Source organism: Fukomys damarensis, unplaced genomic scaffold, assembly GCF_012274545.1.
Source record: "Fukomys damarensis isolate Sample0158 unplaced genomic scaffold, DMR_v1.0_HiC HiC_scaffold_13, whole genome shotgun sequence".
NCBI lineage: Eukaryota > Metazoa > Chordata > Mammalia > Rodentia > Bathyergidae > Fukomys > Fukomys damarensis.
The window spans coordinates 9,807,696-9,827,038 of NW_022900925.1; the positions used below are offsets into that span (position 1 = coordinate 9,807,696).

The window sequence follows — 19,343 nt, forward strand, 5'->3', positions numbered from 1 at the left end:
ATACACAGAAACAAAATGCATGTGTGCGTGCGTGCGTGCGTGCGTGTGTGTGTGTGTGTGTGTGTGTATGTACTGGATATACACATGAAAATGGATACACACAGTGAGATTTCATTTCAAATCTTCTTTTAAGGGCTGGGAATGTAGCTCAGTGGTAGGGCACAAGGCTCTGTGGTCCATCTACAGCACTGCAAAACAAAATCTTTTTTTTTTTTTTTTTTTGGTACCAGGTATCAAACATGGGTCCTTGCGCTTGCAAGGCAGGCAGTGGAACCATTGAGCCAAATCCCCGGCCCAGCAAAATCTTGATTTGAGTATAAATACTAGGGCCAACAGTGTTACTGGTAGAGTGTGTGTTTAGCATGTATGAGTTCAATCACTAGCACAACAAAAAGGGCGGATTCTATACCATTTTCTTTTCTTTTTTCGGTACCGGGGTTTGAGCTTGGGACCTTGCACTTGCAAGGCATGTGGTGGAACCACTGAGCTAAATCCCTGGGCCCTATACCATTTTCTATTCATTCAACAGACATTACTGACCAGGATGAATTTGCCACCTTCCTGAGAAGCTCTATTAAGAAGAAATCAGCCACTCCAGCCTTCCTGCTCACCTGTCAGGCAGGCCAAGAACTTGTGCAGATGGGAAGTAAAATGATTCCGAATGCTCTCCGGCCAGGTTGTGTCTGTAAAAATCTGAGGGGCATAAATACCACTGAGCAGTCGAAGCAGGGCTGGGATGTAGGCACCCCGGACTGTCCCAAACTGTACTGTCGCCTCGAAGTTCTCTGGGGTGATGAGGACCGGTGTTTGGCGAATGAAGTAGACCAGCTGATTCTGAGTCTGTGAAAGACAATATATCAGAGCTCAGTCTCCAGGCTCTGTCATGATTCCCAAAGGAATCTGAGTCTCCCCATCTTAAAGATTGGCTGAATTCTTTGTCACCTGTCCCTCAGTTTATCTTTTTTAAAAATTTTTGTGACAGAGTCTTGCTATGTAGTCCAGGCTGGCCTTGAACTTACTATCTGTATCCCAGGCTGGCCATGAACTCATGGCAATCCTCCTGACTCAGCCTCCCGAGGGCTGGGATTACGGCTGTGTGCCACCACGCCTAGCCCCTTAGTTTATTTTGATCCTTTTATCAATGTACAAAATGAGTATCATGGGATGCTTCTTATTCTCATGGACACACAGATTCTGTATGCAGAGATGTTAGGAAGAAATGCAGAAAGAATGCCTCAAGGATAGGGATTCTGTATTTTATCTAGCTTGGCTCCAGGACCTAACATAGAACCTTGCACATAGCAGTGCTCAGCAAATGTTTGTTGGATGGATGGAGGGAAGGATAGATGGATGGAATTAGATAGGATAGGATAGAATGGATGAAGCACTTCAGCCATAGGCAAAGCATGAAACGCAACTGCCAAGGATTTCTCGTGTCAGTTGCATATACTTTCACCTCAATTTTTCATTTGTCTTTCAATTTTGTCATTGGTGAATTTGTGTTATTGCTTACTGTTATGGTTTGGTCTAAAATGTCCTCCAAATTGTCACACAGCTCATAGGTGGGGCTTTGGGGAAGTAATTGGATTATGGAGGCTTAAAAGTGGCTTGCTCTTAGTACATGTGACTTGGTAGGAAGAGGTGGGCCACCAGGGACTGGCCTGGAAGAATTTATCTCTTCCCCCTCCTCTCTTCACCCTTTCTCTGTTTCCTGTCTGCCATGCCATGAGCAACCTCCAGTGGCCCTTGGAGCCAGCCAAGTGTGAACTGAAACCTCTACAAAACAAGCCAAAATAAACCTTTCCTCCTTGAAATTGTAGGTCTCAGTATTGTCTCAGAAATGAGAAAGTAGTGAAGACACCTACACTCAGAAATGTGTAACTTCATTAATTTATATCTAAATATTGTATTTATTTTTCTTTTTTCTTTCTTTTTTAGTACCAGTGATTGAATTCAGGACCTTGTGGTTGTAAGGCAGGCGGCGGCAACACTGAGCTAAATCCCCAGCCCTAAAGGGCCATTTCTATGCTAAGATCATATTCCTCTCTCTCTCTCTCTCTCTCTCTCTCTCTCTCTCTCTCTCTCTCTCTCTTTCGGTGCCAGGGTTCAAACTCAGGACCTTGTCCTTGTAAGGTAGGCACAGCGCCACTGAGCTAAATCCCCAACCCAATTCATCTCTTTTTAAAGTGATCTTTTTAAAGTTTTACAATTTACTTCATTCTAAAAACTGGAAATAAAGCACAAAGAAGAAATTGCTAATATCCATCTTCTTCAAAAAGTATTCATATTCCCACTACCCAGAAATAAATCTTGTCATTTTATGTCCATTTTTTAAAAAAGCTTAACAACTATTATTTTTGTTAAGATGATTTATGTTAATCATAGATCACTGAAATGACACAGAAGGGCTGTGGATGCAGTCGCATGATAGAGCACTGGTCTAGAGGCCCTGGGCTGGGTCTCTGTGTTGGTGGGGAAGCACACATAGGCAAGTACAAAGATTTTTTTTTTTTTTTTTGAGACAGGGTCTCACTATGTAGTGAGACTGACCTGGAACTCACTATGTATCCCAGGCTGATCTCAAACTCACAGCAATCCTCCTGCCTCAGCCTCCCAAGTGCTGGGATTACAGGCGTATGCCACCACGCCTGGCACAAATATTTTTTAAAGTCACCTAACATCCACTGCCTAGAAATTAAATACCATTAACACTACACAAATAGGGAGACAGATCTTTCACAACAGGGAAGGGGACCAAAAGATGGAGGGAAGGGAGCAGAGGGGGAGGGAAAGAGATAAAAAAGAATTCAGATGTGCTACAGACATGTACCAACTCCCTACAAGGAATGTAATCATTATGTACTGCAAACATGTACTAATAAAAAAAACAAGCAAAAAAACACTTGATAAAATTATTTCATACATTTCCCCATAAACACATGAGATGTGATTGAAAAATACAGTGAATGCTTTTTTTTTTTTTTGGTACCGGGGATCAAACTTGGGTCCTTGCATCTGCAAGGCAGGTAACTGAACCACTGAGCTAAATCTCTAGCCTTATTTTTTTTTTTTTTAAAGACAGAGTTTTGCTTTGTAGTTCAGGCTGGCCTTGAACTCACAGAAATCTCCTAACTCAGCCTTCTGAGTGCTACAATGACAGGCATGGGCCACCATATCCAACATAATTTTTAAAACTTTGCTACATTACAATTTATTACATTGTGATTAATACCCCTCAAAATTCTTCACCTAGCTTTGAACACATTTATTCCAGTTCTGGCAGTCTTTTGTCGTGAGTGTCTTTAGTGTGTTAGTGACGGCCTCAGAGTCCTGAATTAACTCAAAACACTTATCTTTCATGGTCATTTTGACTTTGGAGAAGAGCCAGAAGTTATACAATGCCAGATCAGGTGAATAAGGTGAGTGAGAACACACTATAATGTTTTTTATTTTTATTTATTTATGTGGTTTTTTAATTCATTTTGCGGGGGGAGGCACCGGGCATTGAACTCAGGTCCTTGTGCTTTCGAAGCAGGCGGCAGAACCACTGAGCTAAATCCCCAGCCCTCACACTATGTTTTTATAAGCCTGCCTTTCCACTGATGTCACTTGGTAGCAACATTCACCATATTTTCTTTTAACTTTTTTTTTTTTTTGTACCGAGAACTGAACTTAGGACTTTGCACTTGCTAGGCAGGTGCAGTGCCACTGAGCTAAATCCCCAGCCCTCACCATATTTTGATCATACTTTGTAAAAACACTCATGCAGAGAACATCCAGAACTGCCTCAAAAAGTAGCAAGATGCCAACTGCCTCACAAGAACAAGGTCCTGAGTTCAATTCCCAGTACTAAAAAAAAAAAAACAGGAGCAAGAATGATGGGTTAAGTGTGTCTGGAGAGAGGGGAAGTACCTGAGGGGGATTAATGGGCAATGTATCTTTTACTATAATTTAAAAATGAAGAAGTAAATGTTATTGAAAATGAATAGTCACCAGAAATATAAAAACAAAGAAGAACTGAGAATTTAAAGTATTAATTTTGTTATTACAATTCCATGACAGGGACAGTAAACATATTCCTCCTAAACTAGTATCTATTATATGTAAAAAAACAAGCAAAAAATGTGAGTTATTTGGTTTGCTTGTAAAAGAGACAAATAAATCCATTCATAAAAGCATATGTAAACATATATATATATACACACATATGTACATATATATATATATACAATTTAATTAAAAGTGTACTTAAAAGATTATCATGCTATTTTAGTTACAAGGATTACATTTAGTTTTATTTGAATGTAATTAGATAAAGAGAACTTCAAAAGGTCAAGTGTGGTGGTGCATACCCACAATTCCAGCACTTGGGAGGCTGAGGCAGGAGGATCACCTTGAATTCGAGGCAAGCCTGAGCTACACAGTGAGTTCAAAGCCAGCCTGAACTACATACTGAGAGCTTGTCTCAAAAAACAAAAATAAATAAAGTAGCAAGAAAGGTTACAAAAAACATTAAGATTTCTCAGTGCCATTCAATTTTAAGTTTTATTAGCTCACTGCTTTGAAAGACAAAAGCCTTTGCATCCTCGTTCTCCCTCACATTTTCCTACCATCTCCCCACTTTTGTTTTGGGATGATTTTACATTGGCCAGATTTACATGTAGCATTTACATTCTATGACATAGCTATAGCTCCTATGATTGTTTAGTACATTATTTAATGTATTAGCTATTTAAATGAATTGAAAGCTCATCAATTCTCTATTCCTGAGTTTTTTATTTGGTTCATATTGTTTTTTGTTTGTTTGTTTGTTTTTCTGGGGTGTTTGTTCCCTGTACCTGGGATGGAACTCAGGACCTTGGGCTTGCAAGGTAGGCAACTGTGCCGCTGAGCTAAATCCCCAGCCTTTGTTTTTACGTTTGGTTTTTGTTTGTTTATTTGTTTTGTTTGTTGGTACCAGCGATCAAACTCTGGGCCTTGTGCTTGAGAAGCAGGTGGCAGAACTACTGAGCCAAATCCCCGGCCCACTTTTTCTGTTTTTTGAGACAGGGTCTCTCTTTGTAGTTTAGGCTGGCCTTGAACTCACTATGGAGCCCAGGCTGGCCTTGAACTAGTAGCAATTCTCCTGCCTCAGCCTCCTGAGTGCTGGAATCACAGGCGTGCACCATCATGCCCAGCCTTGGCTCCTTTCTTAACTGACCGGATCTCAAGGGGTTGTTTAGTTTTGTTGTTTTGTTTTGCAGTGCTAGGGATAGACCTAGGGGGACCTGAGGCATAGTGAGCACACACTGTGCTCTCCCACCCAACTATACTACCAGCTCTGGTATTTTTAAATAGGGGTCTTTGAAGATTGAAAATTATGGGCTACTTAAATATTTTGTCTGGATAATGCCTTTGGGGCATTGCAATAGTTAAATGGTTGTGTCGATTTGAGTAAAAAACACCCAGTTTAGCTGAATCAGCATCCTTCTTGGTGTGGTTGAAGGGATTTCCTGAAAACACAAGACCCAGCCTGGCTATGAGTGACAGCAACCAATACACTTGTCACCTGAATGGAATAAAAAAAGAAATGAAGAAGGAAGGCTTGCTTTTGTTTCTTTGTTTGTTTTGTTTTTGCTTTTTTTAGGTATAGTCTGCTTTGTAGTGCAGGCTAAACTTAAACTTTCTAGATAGACCAGGTTGGCCTCAAACTCAAAGCAATTCTCCTGCCTCAGCCTCCTGAGTGCTGGGATTATAGGCGTGCACCACTATGCCCAGCTTTCATTTCATTTTAAACAGCTTCCCAGGCTTTTCCTTCCTCCGTGGCTTTGATATTTCTAAGAATCTAAGCCAACTGTTTTCCAAAATATTACTTAATTTGGATTTATCCGATTGCCTCCTCATTATTAGATTCAGATTAAATACACTTTGCAAGAATAACAGATAGGCCAGACATAGTAGTGTATGTCTGTAATCCCAGCACTCAGGAGGCTGAGGCAGGAGGATTGATGCGAGTTGAAGGCAAGCCTGAACTACACAATGAGACCATATCTCAAAAAACAAAAACAAAACAAAACACCACATATGTGATGTTCCCACAGAATTGGTATCCTCAAATTTTAGTACTGTGACTAAGATGTGTACTGACATTAAACATTGAATAACTGATTTTGTGGAATATGGCCTGTCCCCTGGATTCATTTGGTTCTTTTGGCATTTAAGGGGGATTCTTTATATTTCAATCTTTATACTCTGTATCATTTGGTGGCTCTTTTTACTCCACTAGATATCTATGCCTGTCTTTCAAGTCTATTAGCCTCTCTCTAATTGTGTTAGTATCCCTGGCCCTTTCTTCTACATGCATGTGATTATTCCAGACCTCACCTCCATGTCAGTGACAGGATTTTCAGCAACAGCTATTCAGTTCTTTGCCAATCTATTGGTTTTGTAACACGCTGCTTTATTCATTTCCTAAAACCAGTACTCTCCCTTTCATCCCATTCTCACCTTCTGTCATTTCATCTCTTGGCTTTTTTAAAATCTGAATTCATGCTCTCATTAAGTTGTACTATAACACGATGCCGTCGTGAGGAATTTCCTTCTGTTCATTCAGTCCTGTCGTCCTCCTTTGCACGCTTTGTTCCTTTTATTTATTTTTTATTTTTTTGTCCTTGATATAACATGCTTGCAGTTGCCATGCAATTTCTCTTCATTTTGCTCATGCTTGGGAAGCTCTGTGAATTCATTCTTTTGGCTCTAACCTACCGTGGGTGACTTCTTGATGCCCCACTGTGAAAGGCCAGTTTATTCTGCCTCTTGAAGTTAAAGTAAAAGGATTAGCTATTTTATATTTTATTCGCTTTTCTCTAGCCTAAGAGACTTGCATGAGGGGATGCGCAGGTGGTTAGGCTATTTAAGGCAGTGTCAAATCTTTGTTAAAACAACAAGGCTCTTTCTCTCTTTCAAAATTTCATAAGCCCTCAACAGTTCGCTCCCTCAGGCTGGGGTACACCCTTCCTGTGGTAGGGTGGGTGCTTACATTTTCCACTGGTCACCATTTATTTTTTGTCATCCATTTTAAAAATTTGCTAGATATGATTATGCATCTTTCTTTCTTTCTTTCTTTACTCCGGGGGCTATATGTGGCTTTTTTGTTGTTTTTTGCTGGTATTCCCTCTTGTTTGTTTATCAGGTATTTAAGAGTCACTAGGGGAGTGTGCTACAGATGAAACCCAGGGCCTTGTTTGGGCTAGGCAACACCAACCCTGAAGATTTTTTTTTTTTTTTTTTTTACTGTACCAGGGATTGAACCCAGGGGCACTCTACCACTGAGTTACATCCCTAGCCCTTTTTATTTGTTTTGTTGTGCTTTGTTTTGTTTTGTTTTGAGACAGGGTCTCACTATGTAGTTGAGACTGACATGGAACTCACTATGCAGCCCAGGCTGGTCTCAAACTTACAGAGGTCCTCCTGCCTCAGCCTCCTGAGTGCTGGGATTACAGGCATGCGCCACCATGCCTGGCCTATTTGTTTTATTTTGATACAGGGTATGGCTCAGTTGTCCAGGCTGGCCTCAATCTTGCCATCCTCTTGCCTCAGCCACTTAAGTAGCTGGGATTACAGGCATGAACCACTATGCATAGCAAAAGGGACAATAATTTTTAAAGGAGGCTTCAAATAGCCATTTTAATCAGAAGAATGCAATTAAATCTATAACCTATTTAGAATATATTTCATTCAGTGGCAGAGCACATGCACAAGGCCCTGGGTTCCGTCCCCAGCACCTTAAAAAAAAGAAAAAAATACAATGTATTTCAGGAGGCTAAACAGATTCTTTTTAATTGAAGAACTTCATTGCCATATGTTTCCCAGTTTTATTCACTGACTAATCTCATCCTTCCCCCTAGATTTTAAAATCCCATTTTTATACAAAATGCTTACATGTCTGTTTCTGTTCTTTCTATTTTCTGTTTCCTATGTTTCTATACTGTGGCTGACAACATCTATTTTTATACTTTCTACATATCTGTACTGTTGTTTATAATGTATATTCCTAATAGAACTCTATTTTAATCACTACTGTTTAATAAAATATTTTATATTAATAGATTGCCTCCATTATTTTCTTTGTTCTTTATTATCTTTACTATTTTCATGCATTTTCTGGATATATTTTTAAATTTCTTACCCAAGGAATTTAAGGGCTAGCACTTGGGCACTATGATTGAAGTTGCATAAAACGATACATTTTTCCAGGCATGGTGACGCATGCCTGTAATCCCAGCACTTGAGAGCCTGAAACAGGAGGATTGCAAGTCTCAAGCTGGGCAATGAAACAATTTAGTGAGACCTTTTTTCAAAACTTAAAAAAAAGAACTAGCAATGTAGCTCAATGCAAAGGCCTTGAGTTCAGTACTCAGTACTACACACACACACACACACACAAAAAAAGAAAAATTCTCTGAGCATGGCAACACATGCCTGTGGTCTGTGGTCCCAGCTACTTAAAAGCCTGAGGTGAGAGGATCACTCGAGCTCAGAGTTCAAGAACAGCTTGGGCAACATAACAAAACTTCATCACAAAGCAAAAACCAAACAGATATATTGTTCAGACAAAATATATTCATACTCTCAAGATTCCCATTCAGAAACAGGATAGGACTCACCATTTATTCAAGTCTTTTGCAGCCTGCAACAGTTGTTTTCTTTCACATCAATCCTACTCTATATTACATTTTTATATTCAAATATAAATATTTTTAGCAAACTTTGTTTCTTTTGCAAATGAAATTATTTTTCTCATTATATTTTTGTGGTTGATCACTGCCAATACATGGGAAAAACCCATGTCCTGTTTTGCCTTTGTTTAATATGGATTGCTTTAAAAATGGCGTCCACAGGGCCATGCTAAACTTCATTATTATTTTAATTATTGTACATATGCTGCCAACAGGAGCAAAGCAGGAACCTCTTTCTTTTCCAACACTTTATTTAAAATTTTTCAAGAGTAAGCCAGGGGATTTAGCTCAGTGGTGCCACCACCTGCCTTGCAAGCATAAGGTCCTGAGTTTGATCTCTGGTACCAAAAAAAAAAATTGTTTCAAGAATATAGAATAGTTAAAGAAATTTTATAATAATAACCTGTATACCCACCATTCAGATTCTACCACATTTTACTATATGCCTTTCTTTTTACTGTCTCACTACCACAGGTTTATCCCTTCTCTGACGTATCCTCCACACTGTTGAAATAGTTATTGATCTAAACCAAAAAAGACTTCAGTAGCTTGGTCTGGGATACAGACCAAATTTTTTAGTGTAATGCACAAGGGCCTTCGCAAGCTGACCCTTACCCACCTTCTCCGTATCATTTCCCATTACTCTTTTCTTTGTATATAAAGTGTTCTTTACTTGGAAAACCTTCACCTGGTTTTGATCCTCAGCTCAAACACTGCCTTCACCATCAAACTGTCCCCAAATTCTACATGATCTAAGAACTGCTCCCCAAAAGCCCCTTTAAAATTAAATAAATATGGTTAAATGTATAATTTAATTTATATATTTCATATTATTAAGAGATTTATAGCACATATTTGTCTACATCACATCTTCCCCACCAGACCATGCAATTATGAAAAACAAAACAATGAAGCTATGCATAGAACCACATGCCTATAATCCCAACCCTTGGGAGATTGAGGCAGGAAGATGGCAAATTTGAGAGAAGCCTGGGCCACACTGCAAGACCGTGTCTCAAAAAGAAAAGCAAAATATTGCCTCATCCTTCTTTGTACACTGCATCCAGGTAGGGTGCTTGATCCCCAATGCGGCCTTGGGCACAGAAGATAACAATGCTGTGGCTCCTCAGAACCTTCAATCCCTGGGAAAACCACCTCCGAGCTGGGCAAGCAGAGTACACACCTGTATAGGCATACCCAGTTCCAGCTTCAGCCCAAAACAGGGGTCAATGAAGATGGTGAGGATGGATTCCAGGGGGTCCTGGGCGAATTGTTTCAGAATGGCATCATGCTCCTCTGTCCACACAGCATCTGCCAGGCCTGTGAGCACAGCTCGGGAAAGGAAAAGGGGCTTCTGCACAAAGAGAGAAAAGAGAGGCAGAGCAGTCAGAGGTGTTAGGAGGAACCATTCTCCCCTCAACTCACACACCAGGACATGGGCGATGAGAGGAGAAGCCAGACAGGTTCAGAACACAGAAGAGAAAACTGAGGATGACTGAATGACAGGTTTCAAACTTTTGAAGCAATAAGACAATAGATTCCAAGAGTGAAAACAGAATGTGGCATAGAGGCATGCCGTGGGCCATTATCTTCCCAAGATATATCCTGTATGCCTGTGGTTGTAAAAATGTATTCTCAAGCAACCCTCAATCTAAGATAAAAGTGAATTAATGGAGCATGTAGGATATTAGCCTGGATCAGGCAGTTAGAACCAAGGAGGTGATGATCTGGAAAAAGGATATGTACAAGCAGTTTCTTCATGCAGCAGCCCCTTCAGGATGCTGAAATAAGATACTGGGTAGAAGCAATCAGCAAAGCAGCAAGGAAGTAGGGGATGGAGACCAAAGAAAACCAAAGAACAAACTGATTAAGTGGAAAATAAATTGTAACTGTGACAAGGAAAAAAATCAGTTCATAGAACCCTACTAAATAAATTAAGGAAACTGGAAGAGATGAAGATATAGCTCAGTAAATAGGATGTCACCCTGTCCTTTCCCAGTGCTCCTGGGAAATGAAAAGGAATTGCTCTTAAAGCCTCCAGGTCAAGAAAATTCAATAGGCAGTGATCTAAAATCTTTCCTATATAAGATAAGGATGAACCAATGAGAAAAACAGAAAAATTCCAACAAATAAATTAACCAATGGACATAGTTTTTACATCATGTCAGAGAAGAGAAAATGCAAATTTGCAAAAATGTTCTGTTTCACTTGAAATCAAAGAATACAAATAAAAATAACAAACATAATTTAATCTTAAAAATGCTTCATTAAAAATACTTATCATTCGCTGCCTGACTCGCAAGCACAAGGACCTGAGTTCGATCCAGGTACAAAAACAAAACAAAACAAAACAAAACTTATCACTGGACAGGGGATTTAGCTTAGTGGTTCTGCCGCCTGCCTCACAAAGCTCAAGGTCCTGAGTTTGATCTCCAGTAACAAAAAAAAAAAAAAAAAAATTTATCATATTTTTTAAATCCTTACTAAGTTGATAACCCCTGGATTGGAAAGGGTTTATTGCTATTATGAGATATAATCTGTTTTTTAAAATAATTTGGCAGTATATATCAAAAATATTAGAAACGTTCTTTACTCTGATTTGGTAACTCCATGTATAGGAATTTATCTTCAGGAAATATTATTTGAATAGTGTTAGTTTTAGCCTGGCATGTTCCTATAATCCGACAATATAATCTTGACCATTGAGGCAAGAGTTCTGCAAGCCCTAGGCCAGCCTGGGATACTTAGCCAGACCCTGTCTCAAGATAAAAAATAATAACTGTTGGGTATATAGCTCAGTGGTAGAGAGCTTACCTAGCACACAGAAGGCCCTGAGTTTAATTCCCCATGCCTCTCAAAAAGATTGTAATATATGGTACAGTTAGGGTTATATAAAAAACTTGCAAGTCTGTGCACAGAAAGAAGAAACATATAGCAAGATATTCACATTAGATATGACTAGGAAGTCATGCTGTAAAGTCTTATTTTCTTTTTCTGTGTATTACTTTTCTGTCCCTCACAATTATTTTTCCCACATTACTGGAGATTGAACCCAGGGTCTTCACACTGAGCTATAATCTTAGACCCCTTTTTATTTTTATTTTTTATTTAAGATAAGATTGTACTAAGTCACTAAGTTGCTCAGTGTGATCTTTTTGCCCTGGCCTCACAGAGTGCTGGGATTAGAGGTATGAACCACCATGTCCAGCTCCCATTATTATTATTATTATTATTATTATTATTATTTTTGTACTGGGGATCAAACTTGGGACCTTTCACTTGTGAGGCAGGCAGCAAAACCACTGAACTAAATTCCCAGTCCTAGCTCCAATTTTTTAAAAATGGGATATTATTAAATTTCTCTCCCCTTTTCAAAAAAATGTCAATGTCACCACCCTATTCTTCCCACATACATAACTATGGGCATGGCTAGGCTCTGCCACAACTTGGAAGTAAGGATATAGGAGTCACTTAGTGCCAATTTCTCAAGGTGATCGAGGCAGCTTCTGTAAATTCTTTAGCCAAAGAAGAAAACTGAAGGAAAGGAGGAAAAAGAATGGCTTAGACATTAGTACCCAACTGTCCATCTTGTTCAACTTGTCAAAGTCCTCCCACAAGATCAGGGTTGAGCCAAGGTGAGACCTGAGAGCAGCCCAGAGGCCAGTTCCTCACTGAGGCCCGTCCTGCAGGTGGGAGGCTGGAACACCTGATCCTTTAACTCATGATCTGGATTTGCTGCACAGGCTACTGGTAAAGAGTAAGTAAGCTGGAGGCAGTGGCAGATGAGAGCACTCCTTGTGCACATTTCCCCACTGATCCTTTGATTCACCCGTTGTTGAAAAGGAATATTAACATCGGGGAAAGCCCCAGCCTACCACATCCACCTCGAGCTCCTCCACTTCCTCTTCTGGTACTTCAGGTTCCGTCACTATTAGCACTGGAAAGAAGAAAGATACAAAAATGAAGACTTTGCTCAGAAAATTAAACACAGTCACCATATCAGCCAGCAATTCTACTTCTAGGTATGAACCCAACAGACTTAAAAGGAAGACACAGGCTGGGCATAGTGGTGCATGCCTATAAACCCAGCACTTGGGAGGCTGAGGCAGGTGGATTGCCATGAGTTCAAGGCAAGCTTGAACTATATAGCGAGACCCTGTCCCAAAAAACAAAAAAAGCAGGACCCAAAGACATTGGTCAGCCAATGTTTACAGCATTATTCACAATAGGCAAAAGAAGAAAACAACCCAAATGTCCATTAACACTACAATGCATTGACAAAATGCAATATATAGAGACAGTGGAATATTATTCATCATAAAAGGAATATAAAGGTTGATACGTGCTACAACATGAATGAACCTTGAAAGCATTATGTTAAGCAAACAGAAGTGAGTCACATAAGACCACAATACTGCATGACTCCATTTATATGAAATGTCTGGTATAGACAAATCCACAAAGACAGAAAGCAGATTAAGTGGCTCCCAAGAGATGGAGGGAAATTGTTAAAAACAAGGCTCTGGGCTTGGGAAAAGCATTTCCCTAGTATATGCAAAGTTCTGGGTTCAATCATCATCACAGAAAAAATAAATTTAAAAAAAAGGGCCAGAGATTTGGGTCAGTGTTGATGACAGCTGCCTTGCAAGCCCAAGGGCCCGAGTTCGATCCCCAGTACCGTAAATAAATAAATAATAAAAGCTGGCCTGGGGATTTAGCTCAGTGGCAACTGTCTGGCAAGCCCAAGGTCCTGAGTTTGATCCCCAGTACTCCCCGACCCAAAAGAAAAAGAAAAAAGAAAAGAAAAGCAAGACTCTGATACAATTAAGAAAAGAAGTAAAAAGGGGCTTGGATTTAGCTCAGTGGTTCTGCCACCTGCTTCACAAGCATAAGGTCCCAAGTTTGATCCCAGGTACGAAAAAAAAAAAGAAAAAGAAATAAAGAGAAAAGAGTCATCTAGTGACAATCTTTCAAGGTACTTGAAATTGCGTTCTTTTGGGGGAGATGAAAATGTTCTAAAATTAGATAGTGGTGATAGTTGCATGCTTTTGTGAATATATCAAAAACCGGTGAACTGAACTCTTTTTTTTGGTACCTGGGATCGAACTTGGGTCCTCGCCTTTGCAAGGCAGGCACTGGAACCACTGAGCTAAATCCCTGGCTGTACTCTTTAAAAGGGTGAATTTTATAATAAGAGAATCACAAGTATCTAGTGATCTAATTTAAAAACCTCAGTGAGGCAACAGGTGGGAGTCCTGAGGCAGTTAACACTGATAGCATTCCCGGGACTCAGCTTGTGGCCTCCATTCTTCCCCAATCCCCTTCCCACATGGAGAAGTTGAGGCACACAGGCATCAGACCTTTTCCTGTCCCCCAGACTGATGGGCACTCAATTCTGCCATGCCTGTTCTAGAGTCTCACAAACACAGGAGGCCTCCCCACCTAGAGATTAGGGTAAAAGTGTTAGGTTTCCCATGGTGGGGAGAAGGCCAAAAGAAGAAAGGAACAAATGAAATAGAACTGAAAGATCCTGAGGAACAGGACACCCTGATTTCCATAAAGGAATACTAAGGGAAAAAATGAAGCTACAGGCTGAAGAAGGAAGTGGTGGAAAGAGGGAATAAGATTCCAGGAATGTGGTGCTGAGTGGGATGAGCCAGCTCTCTTGGGAAAACTGCTGGCATTCCAGATTTCAGACAGGAACTGGGCTAGGAGGAGTGACAGCATAGTAAACTCAGTGGTAGTACACCCACACAGTATGCAGAAGGCCCTGGGTTCAATTCTAGTACCATAAAATAAAATAAGAGCCAGGCATAGTGGTGCATGCCAGCAATCCCAGCACTCTGGGAGGTTAACACTAGAGGATCACAAGTTCAAGCCAAGCCTGGGCAACTTAGTGATGTAGCAAGACTCTGTCTCAAAACATTTTAAAGGGTAGGGGATATAGCTCAGTGTGAAGACTGTGGGTTCAATTCCCAGTACTAAATAAATAAGTAAGAATCAGTCTTGAGGATGATAAGTTCCAACATAAAACAGCAGTGACCTCTGAAGAAGGATAGTACGACCTGGGGAAAGCAACCCAAGGAATTTATTGATAACTTTCAGGATTTGAGGTGTTGTTATATTTCTTCTACATATTTTATGTTCTGCCTGAAATAGAGGCCTACAACCCCTTATCTAAGACCCTTGGTGTTAAACCTATTTCAAAATTTAGAATGGTAGCTGGGGATTTAGCTTAGTGGCGCCATGCCTGCCCCACATGCACAATGGCCTAAGTTCGATCCAATACTACAAAAACAAAATTAGAATTGTAAGGGACTCGGGATATAGTTCAGTGGTAGAGAACATGCCTAGCATGACCAAGGGCCTTGGTTCAATCCCCAGAACCATAAAAAGAAAAACCAAGAAAAGAGGGCCAAGGATTTAGCTCAGTGGCTCTGCACCTGTGCAGCAAGTGCAAGATCCTGAGTTCAATTCCTGGTACAAAAAAAAAAAAAAAAAGGAAAGAAAGAAAGAAAAGAAGTTAGGACTGTAATATAATAAATAATGTATGGTGCGCAGTCCCCATCCCAACCCTGGCCAGCTCTAGAACAATATCTCACCATCAGACTTTTACTATAATAAATATTTCTGCAGTAAAACATATGAATATTTATATTAAGTGGCTTTTACAGATTGTAAATATTTTCACATCGGTTTAGGTTAGGTTTTACCACCAAATAAGTTTAGATGCCAAACTTTGGCAGCAGGTGTGGCAATTGTTAGAGCTTTTGAAAATTACAGGAAAGGAATTACAATCCTTGGATAGGATTTTTTTTTTTTTTTTTTTTTGGACAGAGTCTCAAATTCAGGTTGGCCTTGAACTCACTACATAGCCCAGGCTGGCTTTGAACTCATGGTGATCCTTCCACTTCAGCCTCCCAAATGTTGAAATAAGCATGGACCACCATATCTGGCTAGGATTCTGCTTGTAGTGGAAATTGAAGAGTATATAAGAAAGTATAGGATAGATATATATATATATATATATGGACCTCAAAAGGCTGTCAGGACTACAGGTGTAACTTTGGGGCAAAGAGTATATTTTTAGCAAGCAAGAGGCCCTGGGTTCCATCCTCAGCTCCATAAAAAAGGAAAGAAAAAAGTCTGTCTGTTCCAAAATCTGCAGTCTTTTACCAAGCAGTGTCTCAGGACAGGTCTCATCCCCTCCGTGATTCCTTTAATGGATTAGTCTTAGTTTCAGAGCTGCCTGGGAGGCCCATGTTCTCTCTGAACCTCTACCTGGTCTACTGGGCAGCTAGATGGCTCCATACAAAACAACAAGAACTCTGAAAGCTGGCAGAAGCAGAGATTCTGGGGCCTGGAGGACAAAGCATTCATTTAAACGGTTCTTCTTTTGATCCCCAGAGGATTCTCCAAACCAAACTGAACCAAACTAAACCTACCTACCTTCTCTCCCACTTCTTCCTACTCCAACTGGAATGCAGCTTTTAGGGGCCAGTCTCAATTTAAACTGCTTTCAGCCAAGCACTTGAAAATTGAGAAAAAGTGCTGCCCATGTCAAAAGTCCTGGATCAAAGGGCAGGTTCTAATGTCCCTGAACCTTTCTTTCTCCCACACCCTCACTTAAGATCCTAACTATTAATATTAAAGCGATGGCCAGGGATTTAGCTCAGTGGTGCCGCCGCCAGACTCACAAGCACAAGGTCCTGAGTTTGATCCCCGATACCAAAAAAAAAGATATAGATATAGATAGATATAGATATAGATATATTAAAGGGATATTCTGGCTGGGGATGTAGTTTACTGATGAAGTGTTTGCCTGGCACACACTGGGTTCAGTCCCTAGTATTAAAAAAAAAAAACAGTTGGGGGCAGGGGGTCTATTTCTCTCCATGTTTACAGGCCATTAGCATTGTCAAGGTGCCCAAGATAAAAAGTAAGGTCTCTACTTAGCTCACAGTCCTCTCCACACTGACCAGTGCTCTAAGGAAAAATCCACTGAAAGCAACAGCTACCAAAAACCTTTCAACCCTACTGGCTCTTGGATCAAAGCCACAAAAGGCAGCCTCTTTAAACTCTTTGCTCCCTCCATCTAGACTTCTTTTCCTGTCACCCTGAACCTGAACCTCCGCAGTCTACCAAGTCTCTGCCAAAATGAGGGCGGAGATACAGGAGCCTTCAACAGATGGTAGAAAGCATCAGCCGGGCTTAGGATTCAAAGGGTGGCAAAGCAGGCTGGGTCTCCATGGTGATGGGCTTAATGGGAGAAAAACATTATTTGTTTTGCCACCCAGGGTGAAAATGGGAAAAAGGAAGAGATCAAACTCTCTGCGGTGGGGTGAGAGCAACCAGGAACACTTGAAATAAGGAGGAAGAGACTAGAAAAGGATTGGCTACTGAACTCCTGCTGCAGTGGTGGGAAATTTTAAGGCTGGCCAGGAGGAAGACAGACAAAAAAGGGATCCAGCAGCAAAGCAGAGGTTCTGCTGAGCCCTCACAGCAGGGGTCAGTCACAGTCACATAGCATCTGCTTCCTGCCCAGAAGTAAGAGAACCTGCTGGGCCCAAGACCCTCCTGACATACAAACATTCTGTCCCCGAGCCCCTCAAATTTTCTCTACCCTCCATATCTAAGTATCCCCTGTCCCAGTAAATACCCACCAGTCTCCTCCTTGGGCAGCTCAGGCTCAGACTCAGGCTCAGTGGCAGACAGGATGCTCTCAGTAGCCTGTGTGTCCAGGGTGGGCTGAGCGGCTTGCACCTCCCTGGGTGTCCGGGGGCCTACCCGGTTAGTCACCTTCCGCTTTTTCTCAGCTTTGCTTGACATTGTGCAGGTGAAACCTGCAGGTAGATAGATTTTGGTAGTCCACCATCAGGATCCACCTCCAACCCAGTCTCCTGATAACACTACTCCTAGCCTCTCACTACTGTCCCTTTTGGATTTGCAAATTGAGTGAGACTCCAAAATGATCATCTTTTCTAGGGGCCTTGTAACCTGCTCTCCATTAGAGGTCTATACTCTCAATACAGGTCTTTAGGGCTGGGAATATGGCTCAGTGGTCAAGTACTTCCTTGCATGTGGGAGACTCTGGGTTTGATCCCCAGCACTGCAAAAAAAGAAAAAGGGCCTTGGAGTTCTTGCTTCTTTTAGTGGGATACTCCACTTTCTTTGTAGTATTTAATTAAAAATAAATGTCTCTCAAAACATTAGGACTAAATGGAGGTTAAAGATAGGATACCCTATTAATAAAGGTTTAGGAATCTCTATCTCATCCAGAGTATGGAGAATATAAGATAATCAGGAAAAATTCTACCAAGTTGAGATGTGGTTGCTCAAATCACTCTGCCCAGTCAGGAATTTAGCTCAGTGGTTCCGCCACCTGCCTCACAAGCACAAAAACAAAACAAAACAAGAAATCAAATCATTCTGCCCTACCAAACCCTGGGTAAATGAGAGAAGGCCCACGAAGGAAAGACTATCCCCATTTTCCCCACCCCTTGTCACTGTCAAGTCACTGGAGCAAATCATGATGATTTTCCTGTGTATCTTCTTCCTTTTTCCCAGTTAAGTGGGAAAATGCTCCTCCTACCCACACTAAAATCTGCAACAGCCTTAAACAAAGAACAGTATTTGCCACGCATGTCTCTTTAGTGTTAAACTGCTGAGAGGCAAAAATCCCATTTTGTGTACACTGAGAAGGTTTCTTAGCGAAGTTGGCTGAGTTTGTGCTAAATGGTAAGGAAGATCAAGATCATTTGACTGCAAACAGCCTCAGAACAGAAAGGAAAAGGAAAGACAAAAGTCACTCAATAATAAATTTCACACTGTGTAATGGGGGAAAGGAGATGAGAGCCTGAGGAAGGCCAATGGTGCCTCTAAGAAAAGTAGTATGACCGGAAGTGGGCACCTCTGGCAGCTGTTCAGAATCCCAATGGCTACATTGGACTTGCTGGGCATTCCCTCTTCATTCAGCTATAGTCTGACAGCCACCTGTGGCTTTCCTTCCTCATCTCCACAGGCTGCCACAGGATTGATCATAGGTTATGAATTTCAAACTTGAAGGATTTGTACTTTGCTCCAAGGAAAATGTTCTGTTAGGCCAACAAATCAATAAAACCAACTAGGACAACGGGCTTCCTCTATCAGCCTCCAGGGAAGCATCAAGTCGTGTTCTGCCTCACACTGAAGCCTCCGGAGTGCTTACCACGGGGCTCTGCCCATGATCCCACACAGCAGACCCCAGGAGGGTCCGTCCTGCTACCCTGGGATCCATTCTACTACTGGGAATACCATAGGGGCTTCTCCTCAAACTGATTACTGGTGGGCAAATTTCCCCTCACAGTTGCTTCCCCACATAACTGTCGCAATTGGCCCCTCTTCTTCACACTCTTGAATTGCCTCTTCTTGTCCCCCACGCCTGTGCCTTTCCCTCTGCCCACAACTGCTCCTTCCTCTGCCCCCAACTGCCCTTTCTCTTTTGCTACAACTGCTCCGTTCTCCCCTCCCCCTCACAACTACTTATTCTTTCCCCCTCCCCCCATTACTATCCCTTGCTCCCCGTCCCTCCTCAACTGCCTCTTCTCCCCCACTCAGCTGACCCTTCCAAGCCTCACTACTGCCCCT

The 19,343-nt window shown here is 41.3% G+C and overlaps 1 protein-coding gene across 8 annotated transcripts in view; it reads right to left on the minus strand.

Annotated features, from left to right (window-relative positions):
* Dnah2 (dynein axonemal heavy chain 2) overlaps positions 1-19,343 on the minus strand; it is a 100,717-nt gene that overhangs the window by 79,795 nt on the left and 1,579 nt on the right. For 6 of the 8 annotated variants that reach the window (XM_019206161.2, XM_019206162.2, XM_019206163.2 and 3 more), the window contains exons 2-5: positions 17,381-17,560; positions 12,593-12,654; positions 9,901-10,071; positions 612-840 (exon numbers count right to left, since the gene is read on the minus strand). In XM_019206161.2, the coding sequence (XP_019061706.1) occupies positions 612-840; positions 9,901-10,071; positions 12,593-12,654; positions 17,381-17,546 (628 nt within the window). In that variant the 5' untranslated portion in view covers positions 17,547-17,560. Of the gene's footprint in view, positions 1-611; positions 841-9,900; positions 10,072-12,592; positions 12,655-17,380; positions 17,561-18,033; positions 18,100-19,343 lie in introns of all 8 variants that reach the window. The other 2 variants (XM_010614896.2, XM_010614897.2) reach the window with 2 other exon arrangements.